The 15769-nt window shown below is 41.7% G+C and overlaps 1 protein-coding gene across 6 annotated transcripts in view; it reads left to right on the forward strand.

Moving 5' to 3' along the window:
• The first annotated feature begins 1548 nt into the window (after positions 1 to 1548).
• The window catches only part of TRIM37 (tripartite motif containing 37), a 135266-nt gene continuing 121045 nt past the window's right edge, over positions 1549 to 15769 (forward strand). For 2 of the 6 annotated variants that reach the window (XM_008068290.2, XM_021717693.1), the window contains exons 1-4: positions 1549 to 2043; positions 5299 to 5400; positions 10128 to 10168; positions 12626 to 12742. In XM_008068290.2, coding sequence (XP_008066481.1) covers positions 2023 to 2043; positions 5299 to 5400; positions 10128 to 10168; positions 12626 to 12742 — 281 coding nt within the window. In that variant the 5' untranslated portion in view covers positions 1549 to 2022. The remainder of the gene's footprint in view (positions 2044 to 5298; positions 5401 to 10127; positions 10169 to 12625; positions 12743 to 15769) is intronic. The other 4 variants (XM_008068286.2, XM_008068288.2, XM_021717692.1 and 1 more) reach the window with 3 other exon arrangements.

The following is a 15769-nucleotide window of genomic DNA, read 5'->3' on the forward strand; positions in this document are numbered from 1 at the left end:
TTAGGTTGATTACATTTCTGCAGTGTGAATTGTACTGCAATGAAACATGCAAGTGCAGTCTCTTTTTTATAATGACCTCTGTTCCTTTGGGCAGATCTGTTTTACTATTTATCATATATGTATTGCAATTTGTCTTATTTGTCTTCTACTATACTGCTTCTTGAGAGCTAGGACTACTTTTTATTACTCTTTGAACCCCAAGTATAGTACTGTGTTCTATAAACAAATTCTTTTAATTGAGGTAAAATTAACATAAAATTAACCTCAACCATTTAAACGTGTGTAGCTGAGGGCATTTTTTAGTACAGCGTTCCAAGACCATAAATAATTTTCACTGAAAACATTTTTCAGCCCCAGATTAATCTTTCTAACTTGTATCTTCTCCATGGTTCATGTAGTTAAAAAAAAAATTGTGCCGGGCTCGGTGGCTCAGCCTGTAATCCCGCGCCTTTGGGAGGCTGAGGTGAGTGGATTGCCTTAGTCCGCGGGTTCGAGACCCGCCTGGGCAGCGAGACTTCATCTCTACAATAAATCAAAAATCAGCTGGGCATGGTAGCGCATGCCTGTAATTCCGGCTACTTGGAAGAAGGCTGAGGCGGAAGGATCGCCGGAGCCCAGCAGGTCGAGGCTGCGGTGGCCGGGAGCGGCCACTGCACTCCAGTCTGGATGACAGAGTGAGACTCCAACTCAAAAAAAAAAAAAATTTTTTTTCTGTCCACTACTTATATATCCAAAAGTCTAATATTCAAGCACTTCTTCCTAGATTACTGATTCTCTACATGTGCACACTAGGTCGGGTTAAGTATAATAAAGTTCGTAATAAATACAAAGGAAAAATTAAATTCAAGTTAAATGTCTGATGTATGTTCTTTGTCCCACACACCTTCAATTCTTGCAAGCTTCACAAGTCTTCCGGCAGGAAATTGTAGAAAGCAGATCCCAACTATAGGAAAGCTGAATACAGCTGATACCCTTTTGCCCTTTTAGTAGTCCCAGAGCGACAACTCAACGCAAGCGTCAAGAAATGGAGGGTGGGGTGTGGATCTGCAGTCTTTACAGTCTGCTCCCGTCCTCTCACCACCCAAAAGAAATGACACCACTCTAGGCTTCACAATCCGGAGCTTTCTAACTTCACCTGCTTAGGTAGGTAGGAATGAAGTCTTAACCCTCCAAAGACTTCCAAATTCCAAACACCCACTAAGCATGCATCCCCTGCACCAGGGTTTCTCAATGTGCAGACCACGGACACCTGCAGAATCACGGAAAGTGGCTGTTGGAATCGCGACCTTCCCGGGGCCCCCCTAGAATCTCGGAGTCCGCATACCTAAGAGTGTGGCTCCGAGGTCTGCGGTGTGTATCCGCACCCCCGGTGGCTCTGGGCTTTGGCGCGTAAAAGTTAGAGACGGTGGTGCACCGCCTCCCCCCAGGGGGCGGGGCGCAGCGAAGCGCCAAGCTCCGGCCGCCGGCGCCGGCTGAGGCCCAAGGCACGCAAGCCTGCAGCATAGATGGCCAAGTCTCGTGCGCGTGCCCGCACCGCGGGAACTAGGCCCTCCACGCCGCCGGCTGCGTTCTGTGCGCATGCGCACCGTGCATTCTCGCGCGGCCGCGCCTCCAGCTGCCCTGGTTACCGTTGGTGTTTGCGAATTCTCTGCCGCGCCTTCTTCGCCTGAGACCTGCGCCGCCGGGCTCCAGCGGCGGTTCCTTACGCGCGGGCTCGCGTCACGTGGGTCGAGGTTCCCCTGCGGTTGCCGGCGGGCGGCTGGGCCGGGAGGCAGGAGCTGCAGCCACAGCTCGCCCTCCCTCTGCGCCCCAGGGCGGTCGCGCGGGTAAAAATGGCGAAATGGGGGTAGTCGGCGCCGAACCTGAAGCGATGGGGCGCGCAGGTGGGGCTGTTGCCAGAGGCCCCTGACGCGGGCGCCGGGCTGTTCTGGGCGATTTAACCTGGCGACCTCGGGCCGGCGCCTACGAGGTGAGACCGCAGGGTCCGCGGGTCTCCGGGGGCCCCGCCGAGAGCCGGAGGCAATGGATGAACAGAGCGTGGAGGTGAGGGGGGCCGTGGAGGGTGGTGGATGGTCCCCACCCCCACTCCGTGAGCGTTTTTTATCCGGGGCGCCGTGGCCTCGTCCTCTCTCCCGTAGGGCTCCCGGTCTCCGCCCCTATGGAGAGGGCTGGCGCGGTACGGAGGGCGCCGTGCTCCTTTTGGAGCCCTCCGCGTGTCTTGTACTCGCCCTGTTCCGCAGTCAGGTGGTGCGTTTTCAAGGATGTCCTGGCACCGGTTCTCATCCCCACCGGGTATTTGCAAAACAAAACTGCAGATTCATTAGATGGACGTGCCCTGCGACTCGCCACTAGTTCTTTCGAGTTCATGAGCTGATCCGGATCTCCCTCGGAATGGATAATCATCTTTACTTATCAGCGGTACATTTTGCAGGCTTCCGCCTTTCCTAGGTTGAATGAACATATCATCATACTCATTTGGCTATAGTTTCCAGAACAAACTATTCTCTCTCTTTTTTTTTTTGAGTCGGAGTCTCAGTCTCGCCCAGGCTGGAGTACAGTAGCACAGTCACGGCTCACGGCAGCCTCGATCTCGGGATCAGGCGAGCCTTCCTTCTCAGCGTCCCAAGTAACTGGGACTGCAGGTGCATGCCATCACGCCTGGCTAATTTTTTTGTTTTTTGTAGAGACAAGGTCTCACTATGTTGCCCAGGATGATCTCGACCTCTTGGGCTAAAGTAATCCTCCTGCCTCGGACTCCCAAAGTGCTGGTATTATAGGTGTAAACCACCAAGCCTGGCCAATTCTTTTTACATCTGACTCTTGTAAGCGTTGATTTCAGATTGTTGGGATATTTACATTAGCCTGGTGTGGTGGCTCAAGCCTGTAATCCCAGCACTATGGGAGGCCGAGGTGATAGGATTGCCTGAGTTCAGGGGTTCGAGACCAGCCCTGGCAGCTTGGTGAGATCTCGTCTCTACAATAAGTCAAAAAATTAGTCGGGTGTAGTGGCGGACGCTTGTAGTTCCAGCTACTTGGAAAGCTGAGGTGGAAGGATCGCCTGAGCCCAGCAGGTCGAGGCTGCGGTGGCTTTGAATGTGCCACTGCACTCAGCCTGGTCGACAGAGTGAGACTCCAACTAAAAAAAAAAAAAATAAAGACTAGGAACATTAAAGATGCTGTATATTGGCCATAATTATGTAAGCATTGTCAAATTTTGCACCTTTCTAATATTAAAATACACTAAATCCTTGCTTTTTAGTGAGGAGGAACTATGTTACTGGATACACCACTTGAAACTAGTTTATCCAGTAGTCTTATTGTCCACCCTGTAGCCTGTTACAGAGCCTGCATTTCACATGTTCTTGCTAGCCCTGCAGAGTCATGATTAGAATCATGAGTAATTTTCTCATGTGAAAGTATTATAAAGGTTTGGTAAACTTACCTTGTCTTTAAGTGGGCTTAATTTTTATGAAATGGAGTAAAAATAAATGTCACTACTGTAAAAATGAACTTAAAATATGCAATAACAACATTTAATTATTTTTTTCTTGTTATAACTTGTATGTTACTTCCTAGATTGATTAAACTGAGACTTATAATACTGTTTTTTCTATTTGTGTAATTTTTTTTTCTTCCAAGGCCTTATTGAACTGCCACCAAAATTGTCAATTGAGGTTGAATCTCAGGCTTAGATAAGTAGCTAGTTGGTTGCCACGTCAGGCAGAAATTCAGATTTTTGAATTCTGACTTTTTTTCCCTGCCCCCACCCTGGATTCTGACTTTTGAATCACATAACCTGCCATTAGGCTTAAGTGTCTTCTTAAAACTTTTTTTCCTCTAAATTGTAAAGGTAGTTTATCCTCCTTGGGGAAATTGCAGAAAAAGTAAAAAGTTTATATTGTGCATTCAAGTCATATAGTCTGACATTTTTCTTACTGTTATACGTCATAAGTATTTTTCTTTTTTCTTTCCTTTTTTTTTTGAGATAGAGTCTCACTCTGTCACATTTTATAGAGTGCAGTGGTGTGATCATAGCTTACTGCAGACTCAACTCTGGGCTCAAGCAGTCTAGTCCTTCTGTCACAGCCTTCTGAGAGACTAGGGCTATATGCACATGCCACCACACCCAGATATTTATTTATTTATTTTTATGTCAAGATGTAGTCTTGCTATTTTTATTTTATTTTATTTGGAGTGTCACTCTGTTGCCCAGGCTGGAGTGCAGTGGCACATTCATGGCCACCGCAGCCTCAACCTGCTGGGCTCACGCGAGCCTTCCACTTCAGCCTTCCAAGTAGCTGGAACTACGCCTGGCTAATTTTTTTTTTATTGTAGTGATGAGGTCTGGCCAAGTTGCCCAGTCTGGTCTCGAACTCATGGGCTCAGGCAATCATCTCACCTCGGCCTCCCAGAGTGCTGGGATTACAGGTGTGAGCCACCGTGCCCATTTAGTCTTACTGTGTTGTCCAGACTGGTCTTGACCTCCTGGCCTCAAGTGGAATTTTAATATATTTGTAACTTTAAACACGTTTGTAGTGTTAAATTCCTCTGCCTCAGCCTCCCAAAGCACTGGGATTACAGGCTGAGCCACTGTGTCTGGCCTTCATAAGTATTTTTCTTTTTTTTGAGTTGGAGTCTCACTCTGTTGCCCAGACTGGAGTGCAGTGGCCGCTCCCGGCCACCGCAGCCTCGACGTGCTGGGCTCCGGCGAACGTTCCGCATCAGCCTTCCGAGTAGCCGGAATTACAGGCGCGCGCCACCATGCCCGGCTAATTTTTTGATTTTATTGTAGAGATGAGGTCTTGCTGCCCAGGCGGGTCTCGAACCCACAGGCTCAGGCAATCCACTCACCTCAGCCTCCCAAAGGCGCAGTATTACAGGCTGAGCCACCGAGCCCGGCTCATAAGTATTCTTCTATATCATTAAATCAAGAACTATTTCTAGTGACTGTAACACAGTCTATGTGTAACCCATAATTTACTTAATATTTGGACATTTGGGCTATTGCTAGGTTCTTGCCATTAAAATTAATGCTTTAGTGAAAATGTTTGTGCAAAAATCTATGTTTGCATTTTGTATCTTAGAGTAATCATACAGCTTGGAAAAAAGGAAGCACATTTTCCAGATGTTCTGAGTTACTCTAGATCGTGACTAACCAAGTCCTGTTATGGAATGTGTAGTTAAAACAGATATTATCAGCCCAAGATAAACGTATGTGTCAAATGAATTATTTTTAGTATGCATTTTACTCTTGATTCATTCGCCTAATCTGGTGGACCTAACATATTTATTTTTCAGAGCATTGCTGAGGTTTTCCGATGTTTCATTTGTATGGAGAAATTGCGGGATGCACGCTTGTGTCCTCATTGCTCCAAGCTTTGTTGTTTCAGCTGTATTAGGGTAAGTTGTATTTCTTTTTACATGCATTTAGTATATATAGGATATATTGTAAGGATTAACCATTTCTCTTTTATTTTTCTTAATTTACATTTTGTGCCCCTTTGTTAAGTGTCTTTTAAATGAATATTCCTTAATAGTGAGACCATCAATTTGTATTGTTTACTAATCTGGAGATGAATAAATATCAAGTAACTGTCATGAAGCATCTGTCAAGCTAGGTGCCTCTGGAAACAAAGCCCACTGTAATTTAAATATATTTGTATTGTTAAATTCACTCTGTATTTGACACATACTTATAAAGTGCTTGCCTGTGTTGTGCCTGGGGTTGAGGGATGCTAAGAAGAATGACAAAGTGCCAGCCTCGAAGGAGTTCAAATCCAGTTGAGGGAATGGACTTTAGAATGCTTATAGTAAAGAATGTGGAGAGGCACTGAAAAAAAAAAATGCCATGGGGCTCTGAAGAGTGAGCGTTTATGTGTATTTGACAAGTAAGATGGAGAAAAAGTGGGTAATCTTATAGTCACAGGAGACCCTAGAGATGAATATAATCTAATGACTTTCAAACTTGAATGTGGATGAACTCTTCAAACAAAATTATGAAGAGTCCAACATGTAAAACAGAAGAACTTATTTTGGTTGTATGTGGGGTCAGGGGTCCAGTAGCACATCTGCAGAGCATAGTTGAAAACATTACTCTTAAATTATTTCCTTTACTGAGAAAATCAAAGCCATCTAACATACCCTTCAACTCAAAATTTGTTTTCTCATTCTTTTTAAAAAAATTTTTTTCAGCTACCACCATAGTGCCCTGATTCTTGCCTAAGGAAGATAAATAGCCCTTTGTCAAGAGTAATATCTGTAATACTTCTTTTCTCCCAGTCACATAGCTGAAACTATTTAAATGATTTTTTTCTTACTCCATTTCTTTGTAGCCTCACTTTCCATTTACTCTTTGGCCCATCCTATCTTGGCTTTGGTTTTGTTCACACACACAGGTCTTGCCAAGTAATAAACTCAGTTTTGCTAAATCCACTGAATACTTCTATTTTTTTAAAAAAATTGAGATTGAGTCTCACTGTATTGCCCAGGCTGGTCTTAAACTCCTGGATTCAAGTGATCCACTCATTGTGGCCTCCCAAAGTGCTGGAATTTACAGGAATGAGTCACCCAGCCCAGTCCAGTAAGCACTTTTTAGCCTTATCTTTCTCTGAGTATTCAGCAGAAATGACTTCGCCAGTCCTTGAAACGTTTTCTTCTTTGGCTTCTTTGATTTAACAATCCTTTGATTTTCCTTCCACAGCTTTCTCTGTTTCCTCACCTCTAAATATTGAAATGTCCCAGAGCTGGGTCCTGAGCTCTTTTCTTTTAATAATAGTTGTATTGTCTTCATTGTCTATGGCTTTAAATACTACCTCTAGATTCATAATTCTAAAATTTATTGTTTTAACACTGCCCTCTCCTGCCTTCAGTATTTACTATCTCCATTTGGATTTGTGGACATCTCAATTTACATCTTTCTAAGTGATTTTTGATTTATCACCCCAAATCTCTTTCTTTTCCAGTCATCATTATCTTGGAATGCAGTTTTTTATCCTGAAACTTTGATGTTAACCTTAATCTTCCTTTTTCCTCACTTCTAGTAGTAAGTGAACTATGAATGTTAGCAGCCAGTTTTTATTTTTTATTATTATTATTTTTTATTTTATTATTTTTATTATTATTTTCAGCCCTAGTTTCACTCTGTCACCCAGGCCAGAGTACACAGCCCCCGCAGCCTCGACCTGCTGGGCTTAGGTGATCCTTTCACCTTAACTATCCAAGTAGCTGGAACCACAGGTGCACGCCACCACACCTGGCTAATTATTTTGATTTATTGTAGAGATGAGGTGTTTTCAAATTGCCCAGGCTGGTTTTGAATTTCTGGGCTCAGGCAATCCTCTTACCTCTGCCTCCCAGAGTGTTGGGATTACAGGCATGAACCACTGCACCTAGTCGTTTTTTAAAAAAGATTGTTTTGAACACTTAGTATATGCTAACTGCTTGTCTCTAATCCTTACAGCAGTTTTGCAGAGTAGATATGTTGATTCTCTTGTTAGATATGAGGAAACATGAACTCAGTCACTTGTCCAATGTCATGTAGTCAGTAAATAGTAAGTGCCAGAACTGGAAATCAGACTTAGATCTGAAAACTTTCTAAAGCTTGTGATTCTTCCAATTTAATGAACAAGAGAAATTACTTTTTAAATTGAATGTGGGAGAATTGCTCTAAAGATGTTTCCTTAATATTACTTATGCATTAATATTGTATAAAGTAATGTTCTTACTTTTGATTTTGGTTTGGGAGGAACATTGTTTTTTCCAAAGTAATAAAATTGCCATATTTATTTTATGATTAAATTAGATTGTGGCATACAAGGTAAAAATGCCACACATATTCAGAGAAGAAAAAGCTCACTGTAGCCTTGGAAAGGCCAGGAAAGTTTTACAGACATAATCAGCAGACATTCTCACAGGACAGGACATAAAGGAAGGGACCATATAAACAAATATACAAATATCTTGTCAATAGTATTATATACTATAGCAATAAGGCTTTTTTGACTGGGAGGGAGGAGTGTATTTAAAAATACGATCTGGTCACTCCCTATCATGGTCCCAGTCTTTTATAAAATTCATTATCTAGTGAGGAGAGGAGACCAACAAATAAGTTATCATAATAACATGTTATTAACATAGTGAGGGGAAATATAGATTCCTGTAGTGGAGCATGACGGTGGTATCTAAAATAGTCTGCAGAGTGTCAGGGAAAGCTTTTTGCAGGAAGTGACATATAAACTGAAATGTAAACAATGAGTAGGAGTAACCCAGATGAAGATAGTTATTGAAGAATATCCTGGGCAGAGAGAAGAAACATAATTTGTCTGTCTATCTATCTATCTATCTATCTATCTATCTATCTATCTATCTATCTATCTATCTATCTAATCTGTTTACTTTTTGAGTTGGAGTCTCACTGTCATCCAGGCTGGAGTGCAGTAGCACACTTACAGCCACTGCAGCCTTGACCTGTTGGGTTCAGGGAATCCTTCCACCTCAGCCTTCTAAGTTAGCTGGAACTACAGGCGTGGGCCTGCATCTGGCTAATTTTTTGGTTTATTGTAGAAATGAGACCGTACCAAGGTACCCAGGCTTGTCTTGAACCTTTGGGCTCAGACGGTCCTCTTGCCTCCACCTCCCAAAGTGCTAGGATTACAGGGTGAGCCACCATGCCTGACAGAAGAAACGTATTTAAAGGCTTAACCTTGCTGCATCATAAGGCCAAGCTTGAGAGGTGTGAGTTGAGACCGGTTCTGGATGGGAGCTGTGACTTTAACAGAGGAGCAGTGTGCTCATAACTTTGTTTCAGTGAAATAAATCTGACCCAAATCTTGTTTTTGCCTAGGAACCAAGGAAATAATAATGTTCAAGGTTATTAAGAATGGAAGCATCCTTTTCATATGCTTTTTTTTTTTTATCCCTTCCAACTTTATTTTCTTTGCTGTGAAGTACTGTTTTCCTGCCTTTAAGATTTCTTTGGGAATTTTATTTCTGAGCTAATTATTTGACATCAGGTAAAAGCTCATATTCGTTTATAGAAGGAGAAAGGGATAAACAGAAATAATAGGTATTGAGAATACATTGGTGTAAGATTATATTATTTACCTCTGAACCCTAGGTGCGACACAATTAAAGCATAACATTTTAAACTACAAACCTGTTGTTTTCTGAAAAGTATTCAGAAATTTTAGCATCTCCTTTGTATGTGATATAAAATTGCTCCCAATTCAGTATTTGTTTACATTATTAAGTTAATAGAATTTGAAGTTTAGTGAGACATTTTTCTCTTCTAAAACCTTTTTGTAATTATGAGGAAAGCAAGGTGTCTAGATGTTTAAGTTATTGAACTACAGAACTTTGTTATTACTCTGAAAAAAGTTTTTGTTGTATTGTTTCATATTTTAGGTCCGATTTGTATGTTCATAATGCATATACCATAGAATTAGCTTGCTTAAAAAAATTTAGTAATATATTAATTAGAAGTAAATTATCACTGTGGTTAATTTTGGGGGTCAGAATGTCAATTTCATTATTATTATAAGATCATCTATACCTTCCCTGTGAGAATCAGTTAGTTCTAGAATCACTTCTTTTCTGTGAGAGAGTAGCCTCTTTTTTTTTTTTGAGTTGGAGTCTCACTCTGTCACCCAGACTGGAGTGCAGTGGCCATTCCTGGCCTCCGCAGCCTTGACTGCTGAGCTCCGGCGATCCTTCCGCCTCAGCCTTCCAAGTAGCTGGAACTACAGGCACGCGCTACCATGCCCAGCTAATTTTTTGATTTTATTGTAGAGATGAGGTCTCGCCAAGTAACCCAGGCGGGTCTCGTACCTGCGAGCTCAGGCAATCCAATCACCTCAGCCTCCCAAGGCGCGGGATTACAGGCTGAGCCACCGAGCCCGGCGAGAATAGCCTCTTAACAGCTATTTGGGGATGAAGTCTGTCCCTTTGAAAGTTTGTTTCGGGATGATGAGAGGAAGACTGTAGATTGTGTGTTATTTTATAACGTATCTCTAGAATTAATTCAGGTACTAGAAAGTTAAACTCATTGCATTTGTTTCTTAAGTATTCAGTATATACAAATTAAGGTAATGGTGTTTTACAATCAAAATCTAATTCTTTTGCTTCCTTAGCGCTGGCTGACAGAGCAGAGAGCTCAATGTCCTCATTGCCGGTAAGTGTTTTGCCACAATTATTTGTAAATTTGGAAAATAGTAAGGCAATGGGTTCAGAGTATGCTTTAGAATTCATAAAGGCAAGGTTTTTCTGCAATCTGCTACATTTCTCTTTGTGAATAGTTGAATGGAAAATAAATCAATAAGCAAGCCAGGTGCAGTGGCTCATTCCTGTAATCCCAGCACTTTGTGAGGCGGAGGCAAAAGGACTGCCTGAGCCCAGGGGTTTGAGACCAGCCTGGACAACTTGGCAAGACCTCATCTCTACAATAAATGAAAAAATTAGCTGGTATGGTGGTTTGTGCTGCTTGGAAGGCTGAGGTAGAAGGATTGTCTAAGCCCAGCAGGTCAAGGCTGTGGTAGCTGTGTGAGCATGCTGCTGCACTCCAACCTGGGCCAACTCAAAAAGAAAAAACTGAGATGCCAACTCAAAAAGAAAAAAGAAAAGCCAATAAGCAATAATTCAAAAAGAAATGCAGAGACTTGTGTATCGACTTAGAATCGTGTAAAATCTATTATAATAGAATCATGTAGAATCCATGATAATGTTTGCTGTGTTGTGCCCCTGCTTCTTTTAGATAATCATTGTGTAACTTCTTAGCTTTATAATTTAGAATTTTGAAATGTTTTAAAAATCCAGATAGTAGAAGTAAATATACAATAAAAAGTTTTCTGATTCTTATATTCCCTACCGTATCTTTTCATAAAATGACACTTTCAGAAGAAATTGTTACGTTTGGTATCTGTTGTTTATTTTTTTTTGTGTGTATGTTTTTAAAGGCTCTAACTCAATATGATTGTGCATATATTGATATGTATATATACTTTTTCTTAAATCACACAAGTGATATAGTGTTTGCAATTTGCTTTTTTAATGTAAAAATATGGTAGATAATCTTTTCTTGATGGTATGTATACATATGCCATTGTTTAAAAAGTTGTTTAAAAAGTTGTTATAATCCATAATATGACTATACATTGATGTATTTGTTCTCATCTTGAGAGACATTTAGGTTGTTTCTACTTTTGGTTATTTCAAATAATGATGCCAGAGTGCCATCTTTTGCTTATTTTTCTTCTTTTATATATATTTTTGTATATATATAAAAGAAAAAAATATATATTTTATAGACCTTTTATATATTTTTATATATATAAGAGAAAAATATATATGTATATTTTTATAGACTGTAGAGACAAGGTCTTGCTGTGTTGCCCAGGCTGGTCTTAAACTCCTGGGCTCAAGCAATCTTCCCATGTCGCCTTCCTAAAGTGCTTGTATTATAAGTGTGAGCCATCATGCCCGGCCCCCGTTTTTCTTTTTGTATTGTTCTACTTTTCTTACATTAACTTGGTTTATTTTCCATTCAACTAACTTGTAAGAAAGACCAGCAATATCAATATCAAGTAAAACTTTCTTTTTTTTTTTTTGGAGTTGGAGTCTCACTCGGTCACCCAGACTGGAGTGCAGTGGCCGCTCCTGGCCACCACAGCCTTGCCTGCTGGGCTCCGGGGATCTTTCCGGCTCAGCCTTCCGAGTAGCCGGAATTACAGGCATGTGCTACCACGCCCGGCTAGTTTTTTTGATTTATTGTAGAGATGAGGTCTCGCCAAGTTGCCCAGGCGGGTCTCGAACCCGTGGGCTCAGGCAGTCCACTCACCTCAGCCTCCCAAAGCTTTCTATAATGATGGAAATGGTCTATATCTGTTCAGTGTGATAATCACTAGCCATGTGTGACTGTTGATCATGTGAAATGTGTCTGGTGAGATTTTATTTTATTTTCATTTTTGTTTTGAGTAGGAGTCTCACTCTGTCACCCAGACTGGAGTGCAGTGGCATGCTCATGGCCACCACAGCCTTGACTTGCTGGACTCAGGTGATCCTTCTGCCTTCCAAGTAGCTGAAACCACAGATACAAATTACTATGCCTGGCTAATTTTTTTTTTTTTGATTTACTGTAGAGATGAGGTCTTGCAAAGTTGCCCAGGCTGGTCTCGAATCCCTGGACTCAGACAGTCCTCTTGCCTTCGCCTCCCAAAGTGCTGGGATTACAGGCGTGAGCCACCGTCCCCAGCTGAAAGTTTATTTTTATTTAATTTAAACTAATTTGTTTTTTTTCTTTTTCCAACTCTGTTTTTTTAAATGTTGAATTTTAATTTAAATAGTCACAAGTGGTTAGTGGTTTTCATTTTGGACAGTAGGCTTTAGACTAAGGAGTTAAGAATTCAGCTTGTATTCTAAATTGTCTGCAATTTTTTGTTTAGGCTTTTGGTTGTTTTGGTGAAGTATTGTCATGAAAATAAGTTGCATAGGGTACTTTTCATTGTGTTTTTGTTTTTCTTTTAATAGTGTTATGTATGAATATGATTGTGAGCTCTATTTTGAGAAATGTGTTTATTTTAGGAAATAATCTCAAATTCCTGCGTTAGAATATATGTATGGATTTTCTCCCCAGTGCTCCACTCCAGCTACGGGAACTAGTAAATTGTCGTTGGGCGGAAGAAGTAACACAACAACTTGATACTCTTCAACTCTGCAGTCTTACTAAGCATGAAGAAAATGAAAAGGACAAGTATGTACTCAATTTCTTTGTTCAGTATTTAATAGATTTTCCTTGCGTTGTTTTAATGACACTATAATTCCCTTTTAGTTGTTTATAAGTAAGTAGACTAGTAATTCTTAAGTTTTAATTCTTTCATTTGTCTGATGTTCCTATTAGGTGATATTTATAATGATTCATTCTTCTTTTTTGAGTCAGAGCATTACTCTGTCACCCAGGCTGGATGGAGTGCAGCAGCACAATCATGGCCACTGCAGCCTTGACCTGCTTGGGCTGTGGTAATCCTTCTACCTCAACCTTCCAAGTAGCTGGAACTACAGGCATATGCCACCACGCCTGACTAAGTTTTTGGTTTATTGTAGAGTTGAGATCTTACCATGTTGCCCAGGCTGGTCTGAAACTCCTGGGCTCAGGCAATCCTTTCACCTTTGCCTCTGAAAATGCTGGGATTATAGGCACGAGCCACTGAGCCTGGTCAGTCCTCATTTTATTGTTTATTTAACACTTATCTCATGCTGTGTATACACAGCACATATACACACGTATACACACATACTTTGCTAGATTATGTGGATACAAAAGCAAATGAGATAGTTTCTGCGTAACTTTTTAATGGAGACATGATGATAATATAGTGTTAAGTAACAAGGTCTTGCTGTGTTGCCCAGGCTAGTTTTAAGGGACAAGAATGAATAAATGGTCTTATGTTCCGTGATTGAAGAATTGTGTGTGTGTGTGTGTTTGAGTTGGAGTCTCACTTTGTCACCCAGGCTAGAGTGCCAGTGGCATGCTCACAGGTACTGCAGCTTTGACCTGGGCTCAGGTGATCCTTTTGCCTCTGCCTTCCCAGTAGCTAGAACTACAGGCACACGCCACCACGCCTGGTTACTTTTTTTTGATTTATTGCAGAGACAAGATCTTGCCAAGTTGCCCAAGCTGATCTCGAATCCCTGGACTCAAGCAATCCTCTTGCTTCCGCCTCCCAAAGTGCTGGGATTATAGCCATGAGCCATCAAGCCTGACCCTTGATTGAAGAATTTTGATAATATCTAGAGGGTTGTTATGGGGAGCAGATAAAAGAACAATGTTTTTGGGCATGGTAGCTCATGCCTGTAATTCCAGCACTTTGGGAAATCAAGGTGGGAGAATCACTTGAGGCCCGGAGTTTAAGACCAGCCTGGGCAACATAGCAAGACCCTGTCTCTACAAAAAAAAAAAAATTAGCCAGGCTTAGTGGTGTGCACCTATAGTCCCAGTTACTCCAGAGGCTGAGATGAAAGGTTTGCTTGAGCCTGGGAATTTGAGGTTGCAGTGAGCTACAATTTCCCCACTGTACTCTAGCCTGGGTGTCACAGTGAGACCTGCATCTCTTAAAAAAAGAAGAAAAAGTAATATAGAGATAATTTTTTCTTACACATAAGGAAACGACAGCATGGTTAATTGCAAGGTGTCACTGTCCAGAAATAATAAAATACTTGAATTAGAGATTGTAGGACCCCCTCGGTTTTTTTTTGTTCAGAGTCTCACTTGTTGCCCAGTCTGGAGTGCAGTGACTCTCACACCCACTACAGCATTGACCTGCTGAGCTCAAGTGATCTTTCTGCCTCAGCCTTCCAAGTAGCTGTAACTACAGGCATGTTTCACCACACCCAGCTAATTTTTTGATTTATTGTAGAAATGAGGTCTCACCACGTTGCCCAGGTTGGTCTCAAACCCCTGGGCTCAGGCAGTCTTTTTGCCTCTACCTCTCAAAGGCTGGGATTATAGGCATGAGCCACCGTGCCTGACTTCTAGGACTCTTGAATGTTTAGAAATAAAGCCATATCACTTTATATAGATTCACAATATATTAAAGTAAGAGGTTGAAACTTGAAGGGTCATTAGAAAAAGCTTTACCTCTTTCTTTATTATACTGAAGGAGTATAATCATAGAAATGAAAGAGCATTGGGCATGGAAGAATCTTTTGAGTCCAGGAGTTTGAGTCTAGTCTGGGCAACATAGTGAGACCCCCATCTGTTTATTTTTTAAAAAAAAGAAAACACATTAATGTATAATCAGTCAAAACCTAGTGTTTCCTCTACTATATTAAACTGGATTTTATTTTTTTTGAGTCAGTGTTTCACTCTGTTGCCTAGGCTGGAATGCAGTGGCTTGCTCACGGCCACCCCAGCATCGATCCCCTGGGTTCAGGTGATTCTTCTGCCTCAGCCTTCCAAGAAGCTGGAAGACAGGCACATGCTACTACACCCAGCTAATTTTTTGATATATTGTAGAGACGAGATCTCACCAAATTGCCCAGGCTGGTCTCGAACCTCTGGGCTCAGGCAATCCTCTCACCTCGGCCTTCCAAAGTGCTGGGATTACAGGCTTGAGCCACCGTGCCTGGCCTAAACTGGACCCTTTTTTTTTTTTGAGTTGGAGTCTCACTCTGCTGCCCAGGCTGGAGTGCAGTGGCATGCTCATAGCCACTCCAGCGTTGACCTGCTGGGCTCAGACCATCCTTCTACCTCAGCCTCCCAAGTAGCTGGGACTATAGGCACGCGTCACCATGTCCACCTAATTTTTTTGATTTATTATAGAGAGGAGGTCTCAGGATATTGCCCAGGCTGGTCTTGAACCCCTGGGCTCAGGTAATTCTCTCACCTCCGCATCCCTGAGATGGCAGGTGTGAGCCACCACACCCAGTTATTAATTTTTTAAAAGTATTTCACCAATGGACACTAAGCTTAGGGAAAATACTTAAACAGGTCTACATGTTCTAGTTTTCATTGAGAAGTAATCTGCATATCAAATAGCTAATATTTGACATGTCAGTCATCTGAATATCAAATTAATAAAAGTTCAAAGACATGTATGAGATACTGTCTAGAAACTCAGTTAGCAAGATTTCTAAATAACAAATTTTTAAAGTAGTTTTTTACCATGTAAAAAATTTACCAGAACTCTGCCGGGCTCAGTGGCTCAGCCTGTAATCCCGTGTCTTTGGGAGGCTGAGGTGAGTGGATTGCTTGAGCCCGCGGGTTCGAGACCCGCCTGGG

This window comes from Carlito syrichta, unplaced genomic scaffold (genome assembly GCF_000164805.1).
Source record: "Carlito syrichta isolate Samal-C Ts95f unplaced genomic scaffold, Tarsius_syrichta-2.0.1 Scaffold309926, whole genome shotgun sequence".
NCBI classification, from domain to species: domain Eukaryota; kingdom Metazoa; phylum Chordata; class Mammalia; order Primates; family Tarsiidae; genus Carlito; species Carlito syrichta.